This window comes from Fundulus heteroclitus, chromosome 13 (genome assembly GCF_011125445.2).
Source record: "Fundulus heteroclitus isolate FHET01 chromosome 13, MU-UCD_Fhet_4.1, whole genome shotgun sequence".
Taxonomy (NCBI): Eukaryota; Metazoa; Chordata; class Actinopteri; order Cyprinodontiformes; family Fundulidae; genus Fundulus; species Fundulus heteroclitus.
Genome location: NC_046373.1, coordinates 9,908,204 through 9,932,160, shown reverse-complemented (window position 1 = coordinate 9,932,160; position 23,957 = coordinate 9,908,204). Strand labels below are relative to the sequence as shown.

General features: G+C 40.7%; 1 protein-coding gene across 1 annotated transcript in view; it reads left to right on the top strand.

The window, feature by feature from the left end:
* LOC105924317 (VPS50 EARP/GARPII complex subunit) overlaps positions 1 to 3,446 on the top strand; it is a gene marked incomplete in the record, with an annotated part of 480,430 nt that extends 476,984 nt beyond the window's left edge. Inside the window, 1 exon segment of the mRNA XM_036145864.1 lies at positions 3,258 to 3,446. Within this exon segment, the coding sequence (XP_036001757.1) occupies positions 3,258 to 3,270 (13 nt within the window).
* Positions 3,447 to 23,957: the final 20,511 nt, after the last annotated feature.

Genomic DNA, 23,957 nt, shown 5'->3' with positions numbered 1-23,957 from the left:
GAGGTTGGGAGGTATATCGATATTGAAAGCCAGAATATCGATATTAAATCGTTTTTAAAAATATCGATATTAATCTTTATATCGATTTTTATGCACAGCCCTAATACCAGGACTCTCCTAACATCTTGAAGCTAAAACCTAAAAACCTTTTCCCAGAAGTCTAAATCAAGTACAGACAAACTAAATAAAGCACCTATAGCACTTCAGACTGTTTCCTGTTATTAAATTCCCCTCTTGCAGGAAACCCCCTGTGCCGCTTAAGCCTCACTAAACTCCCATTGGGGAACGACCTCAGCGCTGCGCTCACGAAGCAGCATAATGCTCTTGACACGTCCCATGTAATGCATTTCACCACTTTTCTCCCCTGAAAGCGAGAGAAATGGGACGCGATAGGTGACGGAAGGATGCAGTGTTGTTTTTGCAGGTTTTTATTTCCAAACATTAGCGTCCCCACTGTATTTACGATCACGTTTTCGAGCGAATGTGCAAAGTGGGCTTTTTAGACGGCAGGTGTGATGAGTGCCTCCGCTGGGCGGTGACAAACACGCGGGTTAATTGCTAGCAATTGTCTTGTGGTTTGGCACGGTTTTTAACGGGAAGAAGGAAGGATGCGGGACGGTGGTCGCTGAAGGCACCCTGGGGGTTTTCGCTGACTGTGCGGGTGGGACTGCAGACGCGGAGTGTTTCAGGTTGAGAGAAATTCACCTAAATGGTTTAGAGCCGCTCAAGTGTTTTTCAAGCAGAGGGCAAACACTGAATATTGAGCGTAGGTGGAAGGCCTGCCCTTACCCGCTGAGAAAGGGAAACATGTTTACCTCCCTGGATATTTGCTAAACACTTTCCCTCTCATTTTGCGAGAGAACTTTTGAACCCACTCCAGTGAGTAAATGTGCCATTACGACTGAGACTTGCTCTGCCTTCCTGCTCCGCCTGGTACGCTCCTTTGACCAGCATAAATACACACAAACACACACACACACACTCCCTTCCCCAACCTCGCCGAGATAGAGCGGTCATACTTGTTTGTTTCTGCTCTACCTCCCTCAGTCTCTCATTTAATTTCTCCGTCCAGAGCTCATGTCTCCCCATCGAGACGCAGAAAAAAACGACTCTTTTAGCATTCTGCGCTGGATCTCAAACACTCCAAACACCGGCAAGCCTGAGAAGCAAAAAAAAAAAAAAAAAAAGATGACAGAGAGGGGTGATTAAAAAAAAGAGAAAACTGTGAGAGAGACGGAGCCCGGGCATGTCTGTGTGCCGTCACTAATGTACTGTAGATGTGGACAACAGCCCCTGCCATGAAACACAAACACGAAGGAGAGAAATACGTGTGGACCCTGAGCCTCGAACACATTCCACTCACTCACTGCAACACAGAAGCAATGTGCCTGTCTAAAGGTAATACCTAATATTATTGAACAAATAGTTCAGAGTTTATTTTAAAAGAGCATAATTTGACAATTTGCTCTTTACATTAAGTTGATCAGAGTCAGAGATGGCGGCTCGAGTTTGAGGCTCACTTAGCCGGTGAATAAATAAGTCTTCAGACTTGACTTAGACTTGTGCCTTGACTGGTGAACGTCTCTGATCGGAGCAGACAAACCCACCCTGTATCCCTGGCGTATAAATATGACACGGAGGCCCATTTCTTTTAGCCATCAAGCTGTGGATGAGAGGACCCTTATTTATCACCATTCACAGTAAGCCAGAAAAAAAAAAGAACTTTTTCCTCAACCGTTTTAAAACGAAGATTACCAAATGCAGCCCTCGGGAGCAACTGTGTTGCAACTTTTAGTTGGATCCCTGTTCCAACGCATCCGAATCATATAAATGGTTCATTGCCAGACCTCTGCTGCACTTGAGAACATGCTGAGGAGGTAATTGGATGTGGATGTGTTGGAGCGGGGATGTGTCTTCAAGATGTAGCACGGTGACTCTCCAGAGCTGGAGTTGGAGTTTATAATGTAAACCTGAAGTTGGAGTGCATGCTTTCATGATCCTCTTTGAAGTTCAGGATACATTTTTTAAATAATAAACTAGTAAGCTCTGCCAGAAAAGAGCTCATTATTCTGTCTTTCAAAAGTGTAATGATCCAAAACATCGATTTGGCTAAAAACCTTCTGCCAAGTGCATAAACATATGGCCAAAATCAACCCTAATGGTTCCCCCACCACACACAAATTTGACCTTCTTCAACGTTTTACTCCCAGACCTAAACTGCATAAAGAACCTGTGGCTGAAGAGAAGAGACCTAATCTGCCTAACTGAGGCAAATGAGGTCTGCCGCGCTTTAGATTTCTTTCTGGGTTCTGCTGTGTCCTTCTGGAGGAGACGTCGTCGATGTGCTCTTGAAATAATTTTGGTAGGCCGGCCATCCTTGGAAGGTTCCTCACTGATCCATGTGTTTCTCCATTTGGCGATGTTGGATGGCAGGAGTCCCGAAATACCTTTTCAATAACCTTTTCCAGACAGATGGGTGTGAGGGACACGGTTCTTGAGTTTCTATAGGCTAGCTACTGATGTGTTGCATTTTTAGATATTTTCACCTGCTCATTGTTGCCAGTCAGGCTCTATTTATGGGATTTCTTAATTCAGGCTGTAATCAGGCGTCACTGAGGCTATTAAAATTGAACTTCTGCTGTGCTCATCTCTTTTGGTTGCTTTAAAAAAAAACACCAGGCTTTCAGATTTTCTTTTTATCGGAATTGATGCTTTAGAATACATTTTCCTCATGTTTTCCACAGTTTTATATCGGGTGTGTAAAATATATTGACTTGCATGTTGTAAATTGTATGTTCAGAAGAATACAGACTTTTTTTTTTTTGAAGAGGTAGAGGCCTCAGAAATGTTTGTATCAAAAATGATGCCTTTGGAGTTCTAGGGTTACACAGATCTTTTCACTTTACAGTAAAGGTGGTTCTCCAAGCCATAGAAACCGCAAATCTTCATTTTGAGCACTATCTGGCAACACAGTGGATTCAGAGCACTCAGGAAATGCAGCTACTGCTGCAATCTGTCGAGAGCTGCACTGTATATTATTTAGAGACTCAACAGCCGCTTGTTGTGCCACTACAATCTGCAGCAGACCAGTATGTCCACTCATATCGTTGAAGATGACAGCACTTGATTTAAGTAACCATGCATGAATAACAGAAACCTGAAACAACAGCCTCTCAGCCGGACTCTTATGACCCGTCGCTGCGATGACTCACGAATCAAATGAAACACTTTTCTCCCTCTTTGCCGTCCGCTGTAGCTACGCTAACGTGAAGAAATGCAGCAACGAGGGCCGGGCCTTGATGCAGCTGGACTTTCAGCAGTTCCTGATGAAGCTGGAGAAACTGACAGACCTGCGGCCCATCCCCGACAAGGAGTTTGTGGAAACCTACATCAAGGCCTATTACCTGACTGAGAATGACATGGAGCAGTTTATCAAAAATCACAGGGTGAGACAGCCGATTTAAAGTCGAATGTACAGGACGGGAATCGCATTTTCATTTTTTTTTTTCCCCCCTCATGCTTGGTCTCCTTTCTGTCTCTTTGTGTGTTTTACGCAGGAGTACTCCATGAAGCAGCTGGCCAACTTGGTGAACGTGTGTCTGGGCTCACACATAAACAAAAAGGCTCGTCAGAAACTTCTATCCGCCATCGACGACATCGACCGACCCAAGAGATAGAGCCGCGAGCGAAGGATTCAAACAAACCCTAGGAAGGGAATATGAGAGAGAACTCACAACTGAATGTTTTCTTTTGCAGTTTAACTTATGAAGGATTAAGCGAGCGGCACACTGTATCGACCTGAAGGTGTTAATCTAAAATACGTTGGTCAGCCTGTTAACAATATATATACATATATATATCAGTGTTGTCCTTATATGGTCATAAACACAAACTCCTGTTGCTGAATGCGCTCCATGAACAGCTGGTGGACATAAAACTTGTATCTCACATTAAAGACGGTGCAGTTTTTGTTTTTTCTTCTACACACAGATGGGTTGTAAGATAGCTGCTTTCTCTTTCGTAATCCTGTTTTAGTTTTTCTCATACAACATCCAATATCTGACAAAACCGCTTCTTTCAGATGGAAGAAGACATTGATTTGATAATGTTGCACCACTGTGTCTGAATGTGTTCCCTCATTGGGGGGGGAGAGTGGATCAGCGTTATTATTGTTCACCGTAATGACTCAGTCTGCCAGCCCGGACTCTCCGCTCGCTGTGTAACGTTTGGCTTTAGGGCGTTGTTTGTCGTGCCCGATTAGAATTTTGGCGTCTGCTTTTTTTTTTCTCCTTACAAATTAAATAAATCTAATATAAAGATCATGATTCTGAGAATAATATAAATTACTGTAGTTTGGGTTGTATGTATTTGCACCAGCTGTATATGTTTGCCTGTCATTTCTGAGAAGGGGAGTGTTTTTTTTTGTTTTTGTTTGTTGTTCATTTCCTCTCCCTCTGGCCTTTTTGTTGAGGAGTGAAACTTGGTTTATTTGATCTGATTTGCAGGCTAATAATTATCAATAAAATTGTTTAGAGATGCGGCGATCAAAGTTTTGCAACTGATTACAGACTTCCGATGATTCAGATTCCTCTTTAAGATCTATAATAGAAGAAGAAAGGAACCGTCCCTGCTAAAGAGGTGTTGCTAATATTTTAAAACTTAAGACAATATGATAATAAAGTTCACATTTTAAACTGTCTTTGGACTCTTTTATTAGTGCAGCTAGCGTTTCTAAAACTTTCTGCGTGTATTTCTAGAGAATACCTCAACCCTGTGATTTCTGATCAACTTTGTTCTAATTATGTTAAAGGGGAAGTCCGGTCAACAAGGAAAAATCAGGGTATCATTAGCTATAACTAAAACTAATACGTTTGTGGTTATTTAATGAACTTATCTTTAATCAATAAGAAAATAAAAACATAAATTGTTGTCTGAATCACTGTGTATGGGGGCTGACATTACTGCCCATATTTGGGCAGTAAGGGGCGTTTGACATCACATCCTGGGGCGTGGAAAAGCGGAAGCAGCAACAGCATTTCTCTCCGCTTTCCATGCAAAGTCAATAGGAGCCGTTCTACATAGCTGCGATCATCAATAATTTTTTCGGATTTCCAGAGGACTTCACCGCTGACATTCCCACGAGCTTTTGCTAAAGGAACAATGCCCACGTACATGGCCATCGGATGTTCCAACACAACTGGTAAAAGTGGAAAAAAACATTGCTTATTTCAACACAGTCACTTCAGCGATCTCTCCTCCGCTGTGTGTGTGTGTGTGTTTGTGTCTGTGTGTGCGCGCGCTCAGCTGCAGCGCCGTGCAAAGCTGTGCTCCGCCCAGCATGTGCTGGAATGCTCTTATATTTTAATACTTATACTATAATAATCAGCTAACTTAAGTCACTTCAGCGATCTCTCCTCCGCTGTGTGTGTGTGTGTGTGTGCGCGCTCCACGGCTCAAAGCCGTGCTGCGCGGAGCGCGCACACACACACACACACACACACACACACACACACACAGGCGTGTATAGATATATTCTGTAGGACCCGACTGAGTTTGCAATGGAAAAAGGTGCGCTGGATTCCGTCAAAAGTCCGGTTTCTGTCAAGAAACTCTTCTAAAAAAATCCATATCACTATCAGATGATGATAGCTCCACGGAGCTCCCATCACTGTCACTAAGTACTTCATCACTCTCTGCTTCGTACAGAGCACCAGCCGTCGCCATCTTGGAAAATAGTGCACGTGACAAACAGAGCGTTGAAACTTGCTCAACTGTGGGTCCGCCGAGTGACGTCAAAAAATGGGAGGTGACAGTACTATTCTTGACCAAGATGGATTCCTCCAAATAAACATGATTAAATGAGAATTATTATTAATTAAAAAAACTTATAATTTTTTGCACAGTATGTAGTAGTTTTATATTTAAAGTACTTTCAGCAGTTTGAATTCTGATTTTGACCGGACTTCTCCTTTAATGCTTTCAGTTTCGCTCCGGCCTTAACGAACTGCAGACGTCTCGACTTGTAGATCTGGGTTGGAAATAATTTCTCTTTTAAAAGTTTTTTGCATTTCTGCCCATCCTCTGACCTCATTTTTAGACACGTAACTAATAATGAATATAGCTCTCTCTGAGTCTTCGTCCTTCAGTAACAGCATCCACACCGAAGGTTGTTGTAGTGTGTGGTTCTGATGCCTCGGCCAGTCTTTAGACACGTTTTGTCACCATTTATCAAACCACAACAGAAACAAGAGCTCTCAACCGGACGTTCCCACCTCACATTTCTTTTTTTGTGTGTGTGTTACGTTCTTTTATTTGGGACTTATTGAAGAGACTTGCCACTAATATGGAGCGACAGGACTTCTGTTCATCATGCTGCAGCCGCTTCTAGACACTCTGTCAGAGTTACAGTTTCGACCTAAATGGGGATTTATGCAGGGCTAAATGTCTTAACTGCAAGTCGTTTAATTTTAAAGCCTGTTTAGCATATGTTTGTGGCATTAGCAGAAACTGACATTTAAAGAAAGCTTTACCTTGAAAATGTCAAAACCGGTGTAGGATATTAAAATCTCATTCGAACACATAAAAACTGAAGTTAAATAGCCTTTAGAGAACCCGACACATCTTTGTGTTCCAAGTCAATTTCCAGACACGTTTATTCTTGTATTTATGAGCAAATTAAGTTGACAGCCACATAAGTTAGACCTTTATGATCTATTAGCAATGTGTGACAGTTTGGGTGAAATTAGAAAAAGAGAGGATCTTCTCTGTTAAAAGTTGCTCTGCGTTGATATATGAGCCCCACGTTGTTCCTATAGTTGGTATTTATCCGTCTGCGCCTCTTAAAAATCTGCAAACTCTGATTAAAACTACCAGGAACACAAAAATGTTCCCGGATGAAAGAACAGACCAGCGGAGAAGTTTTCTAAATTTACCTTAAAAAGAGGCTGAATAAATTAATTAAATTCCAGGTTTCGATGCAGCTTCGTCATTGTATCTTGTGTGCAGCTATTCCAGGAACACAAACTGTAAATATAAATGTTTTGAACAATGGCTGTATTTATTTCATGCCTTTTTTTTTCTTGATTATTTTTTTTGTGTTTGTTTTTTGTATTACGGCTGTTGTTAATGTCATTGCCTCTCATGTAACTTATCTGAATCAAACGCAAACATTTAATAATCATCAAGTTCTGTTAAACTTCAAGTGCACTATAGTGAAAGTCTGTATGTAATGATTGTTACTGTAGGAAGGATGACAACTAAATAAATACACTAACACTGGATATTCATATGATTTGTCTTTATTTTGTCAAATTTGGGAGCCTTCTTATCTTTTAAATGTCTCTGCCACATTTAATAGAGCAGCTCAGGCTTCTCATCGTCACGTACAAGCAGCAACTCTTAGTGCTCCTGATGCTTTGCTCAGCCTCCAGCAGGGCTATGTCCTTCTAATTAAGGTGATTTCCTGTGTGGCTGTAAACTGATGAGGTTGGTCTGTAGAGGTCTCCCTATAAATATGTCTCAATGTTTTTTTTCTAATGTCCTTATAGCTCCTTTTAGAATAGAGTCATTCTTATGCGTTCAGGTCTCTCCCTACAGGAAATGCAGCCTGCAGTCCAGCTCACACAGATGACTTTCTCCTGGGTACGCTGTTTACTGCTTATGTTGCCTGAGTCAACAGCCCATTATACAAAAATAACGCCTGGATTCTTTTTGCTTTCTTTTTTTTTTTTTGTCACAGATCATATTTATCAAAGAGAGAGGAAAGGGGGAAATTTCACGGTTTCTGCTCTAATCAGCAGGACGCTGTTTCGCCTCCAGCAGCTGACTCGAAAGTGGCGTATCAGTCCTCTTGGCTTTCTGCTGGCTATCCAGTCTAAGACGCCTCAGGGGTGAGGCACAAAACAGATTGATGACCAAAACCAGAATATGTGTACAGTACTGGGGAAAAGTTCAGAGTCATCCCTCATTTTTATATATTTTGCTTTCAACCAGCCAGACTTTTTTTTCTTTCTTTTTTTTTTTTGGTTTGTTTTTCTTTATCAGTATTTTGTCCGCCTTTCTAAAGGTCTTTTGTTATCCGGTTTGTTTTGTGCTTTGGAGTATTTTTCCTCTAGGTATGGTCCAATATCAGGCTGATTTTTGTTTGCTAAACCAGATCAGTCAATCAATCAATCAGCTTTATTTCTAAAGCACATTTTAAAAACCACATGGGTGAACCACAAGTGCTGTACATTAAAACAAGAAAAGGTTCAAAAACAAGTTAAAAACATACACAACATACACACATCAAAAGCTAAAAATCAGGTTCACAGCAAGAGTAATTTAAAATGCCATACATGACTAAATCAGTGTATTAAAAGCAAGGAAATAAAAGTGCGTTTTTAAAAAAGATTTAAAAAACGAGAATAGAGGAGGCCTGGTAAATTATTCCATAACTTAGGAGCAGCAACAGCAAATGCTCTGTCACCTCTGAGCTTCAGCCTAGTTTTAGGGACGGTCGGCAGCAGCTGATCAGATGACCTAAGGGGTCGGGGCGGGCAGTAAGGCTGAATCAGCTCACATAAATATGGTGGAGCAAGGTTGTTCAAACATTTAAAAACAAATAACAAAAGCTTAAAATTAATTCTGTAGTGTACAGGGAGCCAGTGAAGGGACACTAGAATGGGAGTAATATGCTCGTGCCTACGGGCCTGAGTTATCAGACGAGCAGCAGAGTTCTGCACAAGCTGCAGACGGGCAAGAGAGGTCTGGCTAATGCCTATATTTACAGGGCATTACAGTAGTCAAACTAAAACTAGGCTGATAATAAAAGCATGGACTAGTTCTTAAAAAGTAGTCCATGGTCCGAAACCAATCAAGGGTGACACCCCTAATGCCCACACAGTGCTCAAGACGAGAAATTAAGATACTGTGATCAACAGTATCGAATGCAGAGGACAAATCTAAAAACACTAAAACAACAAACTTTCCAGAGTCTGTTGACCAAAGTATGTCATTAAAAACCCTCAGAAGTGCGCTCTCTGTACTGTGAAGGGCTTTGAACCCAGACTGAAATGGCTCCGTGATACCATTGTCCTCTAAAAATGGTAACAACTGGTTGTAAACAACCTTTGGTTACACTTTATTTGAAGGGGTGTACATAAGACTGACATTACACTGTAATAAACATGACATAACACCTTTTATGAATGTTTAGGACTGTTGTCATTAATTGTCATTCGGTAAATTATGACACTTTTAAAGCAAAGTTGACATTGTTTAAAATGTCTTTGTTATGACAACTTGACATTAACAGAGACAATGTTAAGTTTAGGGCTTGACTTGGGATTAGGTTAAGTTAAGGGCTTGTCATAACAGGTGTTGTGTCATGTTTATTTAGAAATAAATGGAAGATTGGAATTGGGCCTGAAATTAGAGCAGAGAGAATGGCCGAGGCCTATTTTTTTAAGAAGGGGACGTACAAATGCTTGCTTAAAACCCCCTGGAACTGTTCCAGAGGAAAGACTACTGTTGATAATCTGAAGTACACGTGGTCCAATAGGAGCTAAAGCCTCTTTAAACAAGCGAGGTGGGATGGAGCCTGTAGGGGAACCAGAGGGCCTCATATGACCAACTGTGTCCTTTAAAAAAGAGAGGGACACCGACTCAAACTGATCAAAAATAGATGAATAGTCCAAAGGAAGAGGAGGGTCATATAAAGGCTGTAAAATACAAGTTCTAGTTGACACAATTTTATCAACGAAAAAGTGGAGGAAACCTTCACAGATTTCAGTGGAAGCTGGAAACCAGTTCATCAGTATTTAAACAAACAGAGTCTTTAGAGTTATCCTTACAGAGACCAAGAAAAGTAGAGGACAAAAGGGCTGGAGAGGAGGAGTTAAACATGCGACAGCGCTTAGGAAGAGCGTGCAGTTTAACCTAACAGTGTGTGGGAATGTCAAATAGGACCGGCATATGATCCGAGAAAACAGCATCACAGATGTCCAGATTGGTGACATCCAGACCGTGCGACAGGACCAAGTCAAAAGCGTGTGCCCGAGTTCACGAGTAGGACCAGACACAGAGTGTGCAAAGTTAAAAGAGTCAATAACATTTAAAAAGCTGCTTGAGATAGCAATGTTCAAAGCTTGTGAAGGACTGAAGGCAAATCCGCCGGCATTTAAAGCCGCCTTTAAAAACATAATGAGATAACTTTGATGAGTCTGGGTACCTCACAGTATTTTGGCAGATTTGCCCAAAACAAAAGGACAGAATAGGACAGAAATACATTTATTGTCCCACAATGTTTTTGACAGCACCAAAACATGGAGACAGGAGATCAGGATACACCAGAGTTACACACTAGAGCAATATCAGTTTACAAAAGCTCATTTAAAGTTAAATTCTATAGCAGAAGAGAATGAACTTATCACAAAGGGAGAAAATAAAATATTGATAATACGGCATATTTAGGCGATAATGCATACATTATGCAACAAAGCATAGGCTGTTCCCACTGTTGTGTAGTCGACTCAGTTTAAAGGGACGACAGCGGCATTTATGCATTCCTTCTGTCCCTCCTTTGTTTTCTTCATGGTTTCATATTTTTGATTCTATCCTCATGTCCTCCTTTTTTTATTTCCTTGCCCTTGCCCTTCTCTTCCTTCCTTCCTTCCTTTAATACGCGTGTAACCCCATATGTCATCATTTACCTTTCAGCAGTATTAAACCACTCCTGCTTTGTGTGCTTAGCAGAGCTATCCTCACCCTCCCACCGGCTGACCCACATCCTCCGCTGTCCTTGTCTGACAAATTTTGGGTGTTCCCCCTGTGACGCTGCGCCCCACTTACCCTTTCAGATAAAAGTGCGTGCCCTTTGTGCTCCTGTGTGTCAGTCCCTCTGATAAAAACTCCATGCGTCCCATTCTGTAGAAATCGCCACCGGTGACCTACATGGCCTCTTGGCGCTTTACTGTTCACATAAACTTCATTCATGGTTATTCACACCTGCTTAGCCGAGAACAATAGCTGGCAGAGCCTATTAGCTTTGTTTACCGGGTTACAGTGGCTGCGAGGACTACATTCGACTGTGGCGGGAACGGTTGAACGTAACCGTGCTTCATTGAGGAGGAGTTGATTTTAATTGCACTGCATGAGAGAGAAAAGCCTCAAGATGGTCCGACGAAGCGCAGATAGATCATAGGTCGCCAAGGATTCGTCTGTGAGCGATAAAGGCTTTTTTTTTTATCAGCCGCGCGCGCGTCATCTGGAGCATGCGAACGTCTTTGATGAATCGAGCTCTTTTAAATGCAAATACCAAGCGAGTCAAACTTTTTTAACGCAACAGTGTTAATAGGGCTAGTTCAGAATTATTCATTTATCTATTTTATTATGAGCAAGGTTGTTTTTGAAGCTTGTGACAAGTTCATTATCATCATTCATTAACACATTTATTATTATTATATAATAATAATATATTATTATTATAATATAAGAATTATTGTCCTTTAGACATCTAGGATGTCTAAACTCATGGCGTTGCTGCCAGGTGGTCCACTATGTTCAACAATCGGGTGAACGGCTGTACCTAATAAAGTGGCCGTTGAGTGTGTATATTTGAAGAACAGTGGACTGTCCATTCAGAGATAATTAAATTTCCCTGAAATCTTTTGGTTTCTCTTAAAGTTGGGTTTTGAGAGGGTTGCTGGTTGGCTCAGGCCGTAGAGATCGTGGAGCAGGCGCACCATGGGCAGAGGGCACAGTTCTCAGCGTGGTTATCCTGGGTTTGATTACTGGTCTCTGGCCATTTCTCTTCACCCTCATTCCTGTCAAATTACTGTTGAATAAAGGTCACCGGTGCCAAAAAGCATCTTACACAGCTGTCTTTCAGAAAGTACTGCTTCTTTAAGTGCTTAATTATTATTTTTTTTCCTATTTCTGAGGTGGAGCTGGTTGGTCTGCATAGTTTATATTTCCCTGTTGCAGTATTTATACTAGTATTAAAATATTCGCTGGGGGATTCTTATTGGTTGTACTGCTTTATTCAGGGGTATTGGCGTAAACCAGGTTAAATCCTTTCACTCTACAAATAAACATTATTTTTTGGCCTTAACATCCCATAAGATCCGATGACCAATAAAAATCTGTGGTTATAATGTCACAAAACGTGGAAGCGTTTGAGCTCCCAGGATACTTTTACTGGGCCCTGTAAGGGTCTGCAGACCATTGTTGATGAAGAGCTGTGTAACTTGTCTTCCACATGAGTACAGCTGTCACTCAAGAGCCGCGTATCTGCCAGAGAGGAGACAAGCACAGTGAAAAGGCGCCTTAAGAGAGTTGGGGTTGGAAGAGAACTTGGGACGTCGGGCAAACCGAAAGTCTCATACACACTTGAGGACCTTTTAATCTCGCCGTCTCACTCTGTAAGAGCAGAAAATCGAAAAGTGTAACCAGGGAGCTGAGCGCGCGTTTCAGACGAACCCATTCAGTCTTTGATAATGTGTTCACAGAGCTTTTCATTAAAGCGGGCTGATTGAATTAGCCTTGTCACTAACAAACCTGTTGGGGAATGTGAGCGGCTGTTTTCCTAAAGAAGACGAGGACGACCATTTGTCCTCTGGGAGAGAAATTGAGCAATGTTCATGTTGTCTCTTAATAGATGCGCTGGTTTCAACTTAATTAACGAAAGAAGCCGTAAAGCAGCCAAATAAAAATGTATTTGGTTTCATGACTTGGGGTAATTTTCTTACGCAGCGGCAGTATTTTCCTCATCTTTTGACTGGCAAGGGGATAAAAGCAACTGAGCCTGCTTTGTAAACTCTAATGAATGTCCTCTGAGAACCTTGTTCCACCGGTTGCTGCTAATTTGTTGCTTGACTAACTGTGCCTGGGTGGGAACAAATGTTTAGTGTGCTTGTAAACAAGAACGGGGCAGGAAGGTCTCCCCAGAAGAGTTACGGCCCTGTGTACGGCCTAAAAGAGAGACGAGGGGAACTTCACTTGGGGTGAAAGTTGTGCAAAATACTAGATTAAGTTTAACGGAATGAGCTCAGGGTTTAGTACAAAGTTGTGCATAGATTAAAGGGAAATTAAATGACACTTTGATAATTTGGAAAAACAAGTGAGGATGCCCCCGCCAACTTAACCCATCTTTTTACCCATCTTCTTCCTCACATAGCTCAAGCTTAGTCAGAGTGGATGGAGTGCCCCACATTGGGGATGGTGGGTTCAGGGTACTCTGCAGAGCTTGTTTTCCTTCTCGCACAGCATTTCCATGAAGCAAAAATTTTAAATTTAAGTTTTAGGTCAGCAGAGCACCTACAATGGGGCAAAAAAAACTATTTAGTCAGCCACTGATTTTGCAAGTTCTGTCGATGACGTAGCTGGTGATGATTGAAGCCTCGAAAGCCAGACTGATTCAAGAACTGAGTTGCCAGGTTGCTCGGAATTTAAAGGTGCAGCCAAACGCTGCCGATTCCCTGTCACATCTAGCTGTCCTTCGACAGCTCCGTGGTCTTGGCCATCGCTGTATTTGGAGTCTGACTGTTTGAGGCTGTGGACAGGTGTCTTTTATACAGATATCGAGCTCAAATAGGTGCCATTAATACAGGTAACGAATGGAGGACAAAAGAGTTTCTTAAAGAGGTTACAGGATTGTGTAACATCTTGCTTGTTTGTGGCTGACCACTACTTATTTCACACCATAATTTACAAATAGATTCGTTAAAAATCCTGCAATGTGATTTCTCATTTTGTCTCTCATAGCTGAAATGTACCTATGATGTAAATTACAGACCTGTCTCATCTTTCTAAGTAGGAGAACTTGCACAATCGGTGGCTGACGAAATACTTTTTTGCTCCATTGTAGCTTTTCTTTCAAACTGATCTATTTTTTGTCACTCTAACATTAAAAGCCTGATTTGCAGAGCGCATGGCTTGTGGTTATCCTGTAAAGAAATCCTCCCACCTGAGATGCTGGTCTTTGCAGCTCCTCCTGTCTAACAAATGGCCTCTTGGCTGCTCTTCTGATTAATGCTCTTACAAAGCCTGTCAGTTCAGGTGATCAACTGTGTCGACTTTGCTGTAATAGCTACTACAGAAGCCTCGGAGTATAATAAGTGTAACAATGTAAACATGTCCTCCATGTATTAGCTACTGCTAATAGCTACGGTCATCGTGGGAAATGGTTTTTGGCACTGTTGTGAAGTCTGCTTGTCTTTTTTTCTAAAGTTGCTTGCAAATTCCGTGAGTTTCAAGTTTTTAGGCTCATTTATGGATGTGCAGTCGCTTATTTGGGCTCTAAAATAAGTGACTGTAAATACCAGTAAAGAGACGCGGCCAGTCTTGCTGCTGCACTACAGAGAATGAGCGGGCCGTCCGATATCCTTTCGTGCACTGTACATACATAACCTTTGTCTCTCTTTCCTTGAGAGGGACAAAGAGGCGTCAGGGAGAAATAGGCAAACCAAACGACCTGTTTCTGCCAGGCTGACAGAGTAGCTGCTGAGCTACAGTGCCGTGTTTCTAACATAACGACAAAAATAAATGTCACTGTTATTTTAAATTAACTTACCTGTCCAGCAGAAAGCCTGCAACCCCAGCATCAGTTCTGAGTCTGGGCTCCCTCAGAATGATCTCCACGGCACCTGGTAATAATAGCTACGCCAATATAGACTCTCATTTTTAAATGTATTTTTCTTTTCTTGGTTACTTTCTCTTCCCTCTCACTGGGCAAAGTATGGATGGTCCTCCATTTCAACAGAAAACAGAAAATAGAATGAGTTATGGTGGTCTTTGCTTGTTTTCTACTCCTCCTCCGCCGACAGCATGTCTTCATTTAGGAGACAGATGGGGAAAACACATTTGGCTGACGGTTTGTTCCCCTGTCGGTTTTAAGTTATGGGAATGCTTTAATTTTTGATGTGAGGTTATTAGACTTTGCCAGAGTATTTATTTATAAAAGCAATACTTGATTTTTGTTAATTAAAAGCTAAATTACTTACACACTGTGCCTTCAAGACAATCGGTTCCCCTGGATTTTATTAAGGGGTACCAAAACAATAGGGGGCTTTACATTACTGAGCTTGAGCTATTGCAGGGAAGAATGGACAAAACCTTTGGTCTCTTTAAGCTAAAAGCTGGTAAAGACTTGCCACCAAACAGCTGCAAGTGCATTGGAAAGTCCTTCTATATAGTATGGACTTAAGAGGGCTGATTACAAATGCATGCTACGTGTTTTTCACATCTTTATTTTGGGGAAGAAAGGTATTAATTCCTTTCCGGCCACTTCACACAATCTTGCACTGCTTTGTGTGAGTCTGTCACCTAAATTCTCAGTCAATGCATTGAAGTTTGTGGTTGTAACATGATCAAATGTTTTCCTGGCAGTGTAAACGGGCACACAATTCAATTTAATTTGTAGGCAAAAAGTTTATTTTCTTTATTCCTTTATAGCAGATAGAATGATTTTTTTTGTGTCTTGATTCCAGAGAGCTAAAAACAGCTCATGTGTCAAAACCTAAAACACGTATTTATACTATCTGTCCCTACAGACATGGGGATCGAGCTTTTTATTCCAGTTCACCTCCATCTGGCAAGCCGCAGGGTCGATACTCCCCCCCACCCCCACCTCATGAATGTGAATTGATTTTTCTCCTCTGGATTTTTGGTCTGAACAACCACTTTTCGCACAGCTTGACATACAGGGACAGTTTTTCATCGACATTTCAGTTGTAACAAAGGTTTATTTTTCCACAGTTCACTAGGGTCTCGTTTAATATCATCTGTGTTTCACATCATTAGTTTACCTGGAGCTGAACTTACTTTTTTTATGCATATCTTTTTGTTTTAAAATCTCAGTTCTAGACTTCTGACATCCTCACTCAATGCCAGGGGTTGACATTTTTATTTAAAGTAGACTGAGCACTATCTCCAAAGTCATTAGCGAGCACAACTTTATCTTGTTACTGGAAATGATCCGGCTCACCTATGTTACATCAAGCCATTGCCTTTTATCAGACTTTCTCCATTTCTGGCCATCTTTCTAATGTTATTTGGTCCTTCCATGAAGATTTATTTGAGCATTTGGTTGTTTTTAAAGCTGCCACATGCTAATTTATTACAGTTTCTATTGTTACGACCACAAACGTCAATGGGTTTTCTCAGTTTTTTTTTTTTGTGGCAAACAGAAATATGTGCATGATTGTGAAGTGTTTATGGTTTCCAGTCTTCTCCCATCAGTTCTCTGCAGCGCCCCCTGTCTGTTAAGAAATGTATTCCCACAGCATGATGCTACCACTACCATGTTTCCCGTTGTGGATACTGTGTTCAGAGGCCTTCCCAGGATGTCTTAATTTATTTTCAGATTAAATTACTCTCAAGCGGATTTTACTTTCTAATCAAGGGACATCTAAAGTGAGGATTGTATTTAGGGTTGCAGTGAAAAAGGGTAAAAAAGATTGATGTCACCCTAAGAAATATTTGTAACCATATATTCCTTTACCTTGGAGTTGGACTTTAGCTTTTTTAATTGCAAAGGTATATCCCCTAAAATTGCAATAAAACACATTGAAGTTAATAGTTTTAAAAGGTCAAAATGTCTGAATATATCAAGAGGTATAAATACATTTTAAGGCACTTTTTGGATATCATGTGGATTGTCAATTATGGTAAACTATCATCAAGATTTTATTTTTTTCAGTCAATAATCAGTTTCATTCTTGACATACAAATATAAAAAAAAGAATATATACCATACAAATATTTTTAGGAGCTTTTCCTTGGCACAAAGCATCAGCCTCTCTATGGACCTGAAAGAATACACACCCGCTGAGCTTACGCCTGTAACAATAAAGTGTGAAAACATTTCTGATGTGACATCAAAGCCAGTCTCCGATTGTTAATCTCTCCTTGAGCCACATCAGTCTCCCTTTAGAGCCATCTGAAGATGCATTGCTACAACGGTTCACACTACGCTATTTGGCACATCAGAAGGGCCATGTGAGGATGTTCTCCATTGACTTCAGCTTTTAATGCAATCCTCCCAGACATCCTGATTGGCAAGCGGCTGGATTTAGTCCTCCCTCTTCTCATCTGAACCTGGATTAATCATTTCTCACTGACCGCCTTTGAAGGGTTTAATTTGGTCCTCACGTTTCCTCTTGCGGCGGCTCAGCGCTGGCTCCCCTCCGGGCTGCATGTTGAACTCTCCAGTCTTTAAACAGCGCACTCATCCAACTCCATCATTAAATTCACACATGAAACAACCGTCATTGGCTCATCCCCAAAGGCAATGAGACAGCATACAAGGATGAGGGTCAGCAACTGTCACAGTGGTGTCTGGCTAATAATCTGCTGCTGAGCACACCAAAGACAAGGGTAATGATTCTGGACTCCAGGAGGAAATGTGACGCAGGCCCTCCCCTTGTCTGCATCGATGGTGAGAGTGGGGACAGTCCTTTAAAAATAACTGTAGTTTATATATCAGATGAGCTCTCCCGGTTGCTAAATACTATAGCAGTTGTCAGAATAGACCAAAAGAGACTTCAGAGTCGTGAAAATGAACTGTGTGCAGAGCTGCTGGTGATATTCTATGGAGGAACCATCGAGAGGATCTTCTTGTACCGTATCTAGGGCTGCAGACAAAAACAGCTCTAAATAAAGTGATTAAGACTGCAGTCAAAATTGTCAGCTGCCTTCTGACCCCATCGGAAGAACTTTGCAAGCAAAGCAAAAATTCATCAAGGACTTCAGCCATCCTGGTAATCATCTCTTTGAACTACTGCCTTCTGGAAGACGTTACAGAGCAGGTAGCTAGAGTCAGAAACAGTTTTTATTGAAGTCATCAGCACTATTAACCTAAAACTAAATGTGCACAATCTCACGCTATATTTTTTTTAAAACTTCCTAAACATTCTGCTTCTTTTATTAGTGTGTGTTAACCTGGCCAGCCAGATTACGTAATAATGTGTAGTACTATACACTCTGCACATTGTCAATCTGGGACTGCTCCTGTCGAATCCGATTGGGGAAAGGAGCAGAACTCTCTGACCTGATTGGCTGAAGCGACGTCTAGTGCCCACCTACCAAAGGTTGGTTTTAGTCAATCACGGTATCAAATTAAAACGTAAGCAGCAGGCATCATGAGAAACCATAAGAAGATAAGCTGGTCATGGCACTTTTTGCTGCTCGTCTTTCAAAGAGGAAATTGTGGATTCTGAGAAAACAGATGTGAGAGCAGCAGCTACGCATGCGTCCTCCATGCGAATGCACAAATACCCCGAGGATTCATCTTGTAGGCAAGGTTAAGCGTGTGTTTGTTTTCTACTTTCATTGTGTTTTATTATGCAATGACAACAACTTTGACAACAATGACAACTTTTCATACAAGGTTTCACAAAAGTCTTATACAATTTCTCAAATAACCCTTGAGCTCCATCAATAATCTGAGTAAGACTGATTGATGTTCCTAAATGACCCCTTTTATTCCTATCAGTAAAAGCGGATTGTTTGTTCTCTGTTGTTCATAGTTGTGTTCATGGTAGTTCAGTTTATTACTTACATATCCAAAAACTAAATATATTTTAATTTGGTAATAATTCTATTATGATTTGTGATTTTTTCCTCTCAACTTTGAATGCAGTGTTTTTATCTCTAGTTGAAAATAAATTATAGGACAAAGATAAATTCAACTCCTGGGCTCTTTAAAAGTCTAATAATTGACAGTTGAATGGAAAAGAGAAGAACAGTTATGTAAATAGGTTGTTTAACTATTTGTACAAAATATGAACCTAATCCTTTCAGAATTACCTGTGTAATCTACTATAGAACAAATGTGTTGTTATATTTACATATGGGTTAAATATAGTGGAAATAGCTGGAGAAAGCCTAAGACAGGGCACTGAGAAAATAGGTCTGAAGTAGCAGAGGAGTGTGTTACAGTCGTGCAGGACATCTAGAGTTGCAGGACAACAGTGAGGCGTGCTGTAGGTGTGACAGAGCGGTTGTAGCTTAAAGTGGGACTGCATCAAGGATCGGCTCTGAGCCACTTCTTGTATGCTGTGGTGATTGACAGGTTGACAGATAAGGTCAAACAGGAATCTATGTGGACTACGATGTTTGCAGATGACATTGTGATTTGCTGTCAGAGTAGGGTGCAGGTGGAGGAAAATCTAGAGCGATGGAGGTTTGCCCTGAAAAAAGACAGGAATGAAGGTTAGCTGTTGCAAGACAGGATGCATGTGTGTGAATGAGAGGGACCCAAGTGGAGCTGTGAGCTTAAAGAGAGCAGAGATACAGAAGGTGGAGGATTTGAAGTACTTAGTGTCAACAGTTCAGAGCAACATTGAGCGTAGACAGCAGCACTGAGGAAGAGCCTGGAGACAGAGATGAAGAAGTTGAGGTCTTTTTTTCTTTTGGGAGCGACACGAACGGACAGGATCACATGTCAGCTCTTCCTAGATGTATTGGAGATAAAGCCAGAGAGGCCAGACTGAGATGGTTTGGACATGTACATGTACAGTGGGAGATAGTCAGTAGAAGGATGCTGAGGCTGGAACTATCAGACAGAAGGCTTAAAGGAAGACCAAACAGGAGATGAAGATGCAGAAAATAGGGTTAGATGGTGACAGATGACTCTCTATGGCGACTCCCTGGAGGGGGAAAAGCCGAAAGAAGAAGTTATATATGGTGGGCATATCCGTTATGGTGGGATTTCTAGAAAAGATCAATGTCAAATTATTTATGTAGCACATTTCCAACAGCTTTAGCTGCACAAAGTGATTTACAAGCAAAGGAGTCAATGTTAAAAGAACAGCATCAGAGTTTAAAAAAAAAATTGAACAAAAAATCAAACAAACAGAAAAAGAAAAACCCTATAAAAACATAAAAGCAACTATCTAAAATACAAAGGCTATAAAACAAAACATTTGGATCATCGCGTACTAAAATCCAGTTCAATGAAATGAGCCTTCAAAAGTGATTCAAAACGCTCCTGAGTTAGTGTAGATTTAATGTAAAGAGGCAAGCTATTCCGGAGTCTAAGACCAGCCACAGCAAAGACTCTGTCTCCTCGAGAAAGAAGCTTAGACCTGCCAATAGACAGCATTAATTGTGCCGTAGACCTCATCGTTCTTTTAGCAGCATGAACAGAGAGCAGCTCGGACAGGCAGGAAGGGGCACGACCAGATAGAGATTTGAAAATGAAAAGTAAAACTTTAAATTGGATCCTATAAGAGACAAGAAAACCAGTGAAGGGTAACTAAAACTGGTGTAATATACTCATTCTGTTTCTTACCAGTCAGAAAACAGGCTGCACAGAATAGAGGAATGGTCCAAGCTACAGTGCAGGGGGGCTGCAGTAGTCTGCAGGTAACAAACAAGCGAAAGACATACTCAAACACATCAGCTTGAAGGCATGGCTTTACCTCAGCAGGCTGAGAAAAAAAAAGCTAGATTGAACAGGTTTTCTTTACCTGTACAACAAGCATCACCGACAGACATGATTCTCAGTGTAACACTTCAAGAAACACAATTCTATAAAAACATATATATGTAAAGAATAAGGTCAATAAGTTACAGAATAAAAACCAGGAGGCAGAGTGGTGGAAAAATGAAATAGCTCATGAAAGTGATGATATGACCCACAGCGAGTGCCATCCTAGTTTCCTCTATAATAATTTTAAAGAGATCAGAATTGACATTTTTGAAGGAGTGGGGAAAATTCATTTGCCAACCCTGCGAGTTGAGTATCCAGCTGACCCAACAATGAAAGGAAAAACGTTGAAGATGTAACAGGGTATCTCTTTAAACATTCAAGTCCCTTCTCGCCAGGCCAGCAGGGGAATGGGGCCCAAATGTCTTCGGCCGCATTTAAGGCAACGTCTCCAAAAAAAGTGTTGAGACATTTTTGTAAAAGCTAAAAATGTCATCTGTCATGGAGGAACTTGAGGAAAGATTGAAATGTCACTAAAATGAAAACCACGGCCCCCTCCGAGGTCCCTATAAGTGATATTGACGTAATTCAGTTTGATGTAATAGACTGACAGACATGCACAGTTGCTTCCGTGTGTCTAACATGATTTTACACTCCTCACAGCAAACAACCTGTTTCCACAAAACCATGTAAGCGGAACATTAATGTACACAGTTTTTGCCTCACGTATTTGTCCTTCCATATAGGGTGATGACATTGTAATAAAAAATAAAGAGAGCGTCTCAAATCAATTCTTTAATTTCAATTCAATTAATTTTGATGAGCATCTTTAGGTGAAGCAAGGTGTATTGCAGGCTCAGATTTGAATGAAAAGTCTGTGAAGCCAACATCTAAATATGGTAAATATTTGGGCCACAATTCATTTACAGCACTTTTACAGCAATAGGTAAAAAACAAACAAACAAAACAGAACACTTACTATTAAAATAAGGTGAATATTTGTACCCAACTTTGCTGAACTCAGCTCAGGATAGAAGAAATGAAACATTATAAAGCGCATACTGGAATCATATTTTAGCCCTCACCAGTTCTGACAGAATCCAGCAAAACATAATCTTTCCAAAGGTCACTTTTGTTGTGCACTATATTCTTTTTCTACCCCTTCTCTTAGAATAATAATGTGATTTTAACGGTTGAGATGGCAGAGAAAAAAAATCGTAACCTTTTACGGTTTCAAACAAACATGGAATTACAGGGTAAAAAAAAAAACTACAGAAATTTATCCTCGATTATTTAACAAGCAGCAATTAATGTATTTGCCATTTCATAGAAAGATGTAATGAAATAAAACAGTTGCCTTTCATGAATTAGGAGACATCCCCTGAAGTTTAAGCAGCAGGAAGACCTACCAAAGATATCAATGTGGCTCTTTGGTTATTGACTTTATCGACCTGTGTCCCAGGTCTCCATGGTAACCCAATGAAAGGAATGAAATGACCAATAAGGGGTTGAAGTCCCCACTAGCTTTGCTTTTGGTTTTACCACAGATACGTGCTACATCACTAACTGTATAGGATATCCTGTGGATGTTGAGGTAAGATTTACATCTCCTGGCAAGATAGCAACAGCGGTTAGTTATTAGAAGCAAATCGTAAGCAATGAGCTGTATTTTTTTTTTTTAAATAATAGGCTTGCAAATTCAAGTTTTTCAGGTCAATCTGTTTCAGCAATCACATGCTTAAAGGAGCATAGTGCATGTTCCAGAGATTTGCAGAAGTCTGCCCCCTCTGGCAACAAGTTGAAATGACACCCATGTTGTGCATGTGCATTGGAGGAGAGGAAGAGCATCATAATAATATTTAAAGTTTAAACTTGTGCAATGCTTCTGTGAGAAAGTGCTGTGAGACATGTCCAGACATGGCTACTAGTTGTGATGTTTGCAACAGAGTTAAGCGAATCATCTGTCTCTAGCTAACTTTTTCTTCTACATCTTTTTCTCTCAGTGGTAAATCACAGCTTGAACACAGTTACACAAATAATGGCACTCAACAATTAAAAAGCATGGAAAACCCTTTTCAATTTCAATCTGAGTAATATTCTTCCCCTTCCGTTCGCATCTGAAGCAATGGTGCTGAAGAAGCTAAATGAGCTGAACAGTCAGTCCATTTCTCCAGGTCTTACTGCCAGTCTTACTGAAAAGGCAGCTGTGATTAAATGATCCCATTTAAGATACAAACGTTAATAGTCCCATATTTTTGTGTATCTGTCAGAGGCGGTTTGAAGTCGCAAACAGTATTCAGGGAAGGCATCACAGATGGTGCTGACACTCCTGAACAGGAAAAAAACCACAAATATCACTGCATTCCCTCTCCTGTACCCTCTCTTTATCTGCACTGTTTAGTTGTTCTTCTATGGTTGTATTGTAGCTCCTTTTCTGGTGGGGAAATAGTTTAAAATGTATTTGGAAAGATTAATATTTGAGTTTAAGCAATCTCAACAATCTCATCACTATAAAAACGATAGCAGACAGGATTTCGCTCGGCAATTTCAACCCTTCTTCTGTTGCTTTTCTGCTGTGGAGCGTAATTATTGTGTTAGTGGCGGCTAACCCTGCTGTTTGCGAAGACAACTAGTTTGATCTCTAAGTAGAGAGGTCGAAAGTCGTGCTGGAGCCTCATTAGTCTAGTTTAATTTATTTCATCCTGATCATGTGGATCAAATGTTATTCCTGGAGGAATGCCTTATTCAATCATATATGGGTTAATACAGTGCTGACCAATGCACAATTCAATTTAGGGTCATCACAAAGTGCTCAGCCAATGAGTTTGGATCGGTTTGGTCTGTTGTACTACCTGTTTTACTATTTCACTCTATTTTAAAATGAAAACTATAAATTACACATTTATGAGCAGTCATAAACGCCCCCTCTCTGAAGATTAGAAGATTTCCAATGCTCATTATCAAGAAAATAGATTTTCTTCAGTTACTGGATGGCAAAAAAAGGACATCTATTGCACGGTGGATGATTCATATTCTACTGAGGCTGATCACGCTGGAAAATGAAAGTATTTTCTTATTTGCATTTGGTTGCAATCCTCATTCCTTACGTGATCATGATATATTGCATCAAATCAAATTTGGTGTTATTCAGTTCAGTCAAAACTCACTGCATGGCGCTGAGATACGTTTTGTTTCAGCTGCAAAGCAGAGACACCCACCCCTGTTTAAGACAGTAAGAGAGGAATGATTGAGTGTTTTAATAGCAAAAAAAAAGTATTACAATTTAGCAGAGGAATTAGTACAGATCTGTCTTTAGCCTTGAGCTGAAAAGAAAGACGAAATACTCCCAATTGACTTACAGAACAACCTTTCGCACACAGTCCTTTCAAATTACACGGTGATCATAAGGGCCACCGTGCTCCTCTTGACTTTCACTGTTTCTCATTACTCGTAGAAAAATGGCCTTCCTATCGGGGGTGTTTAACTGAGTCTCTTTGTGAGGGTGAGGCTAAGTGAAGGTTTAAAAGAACCTGTGTGAAACTCTAAC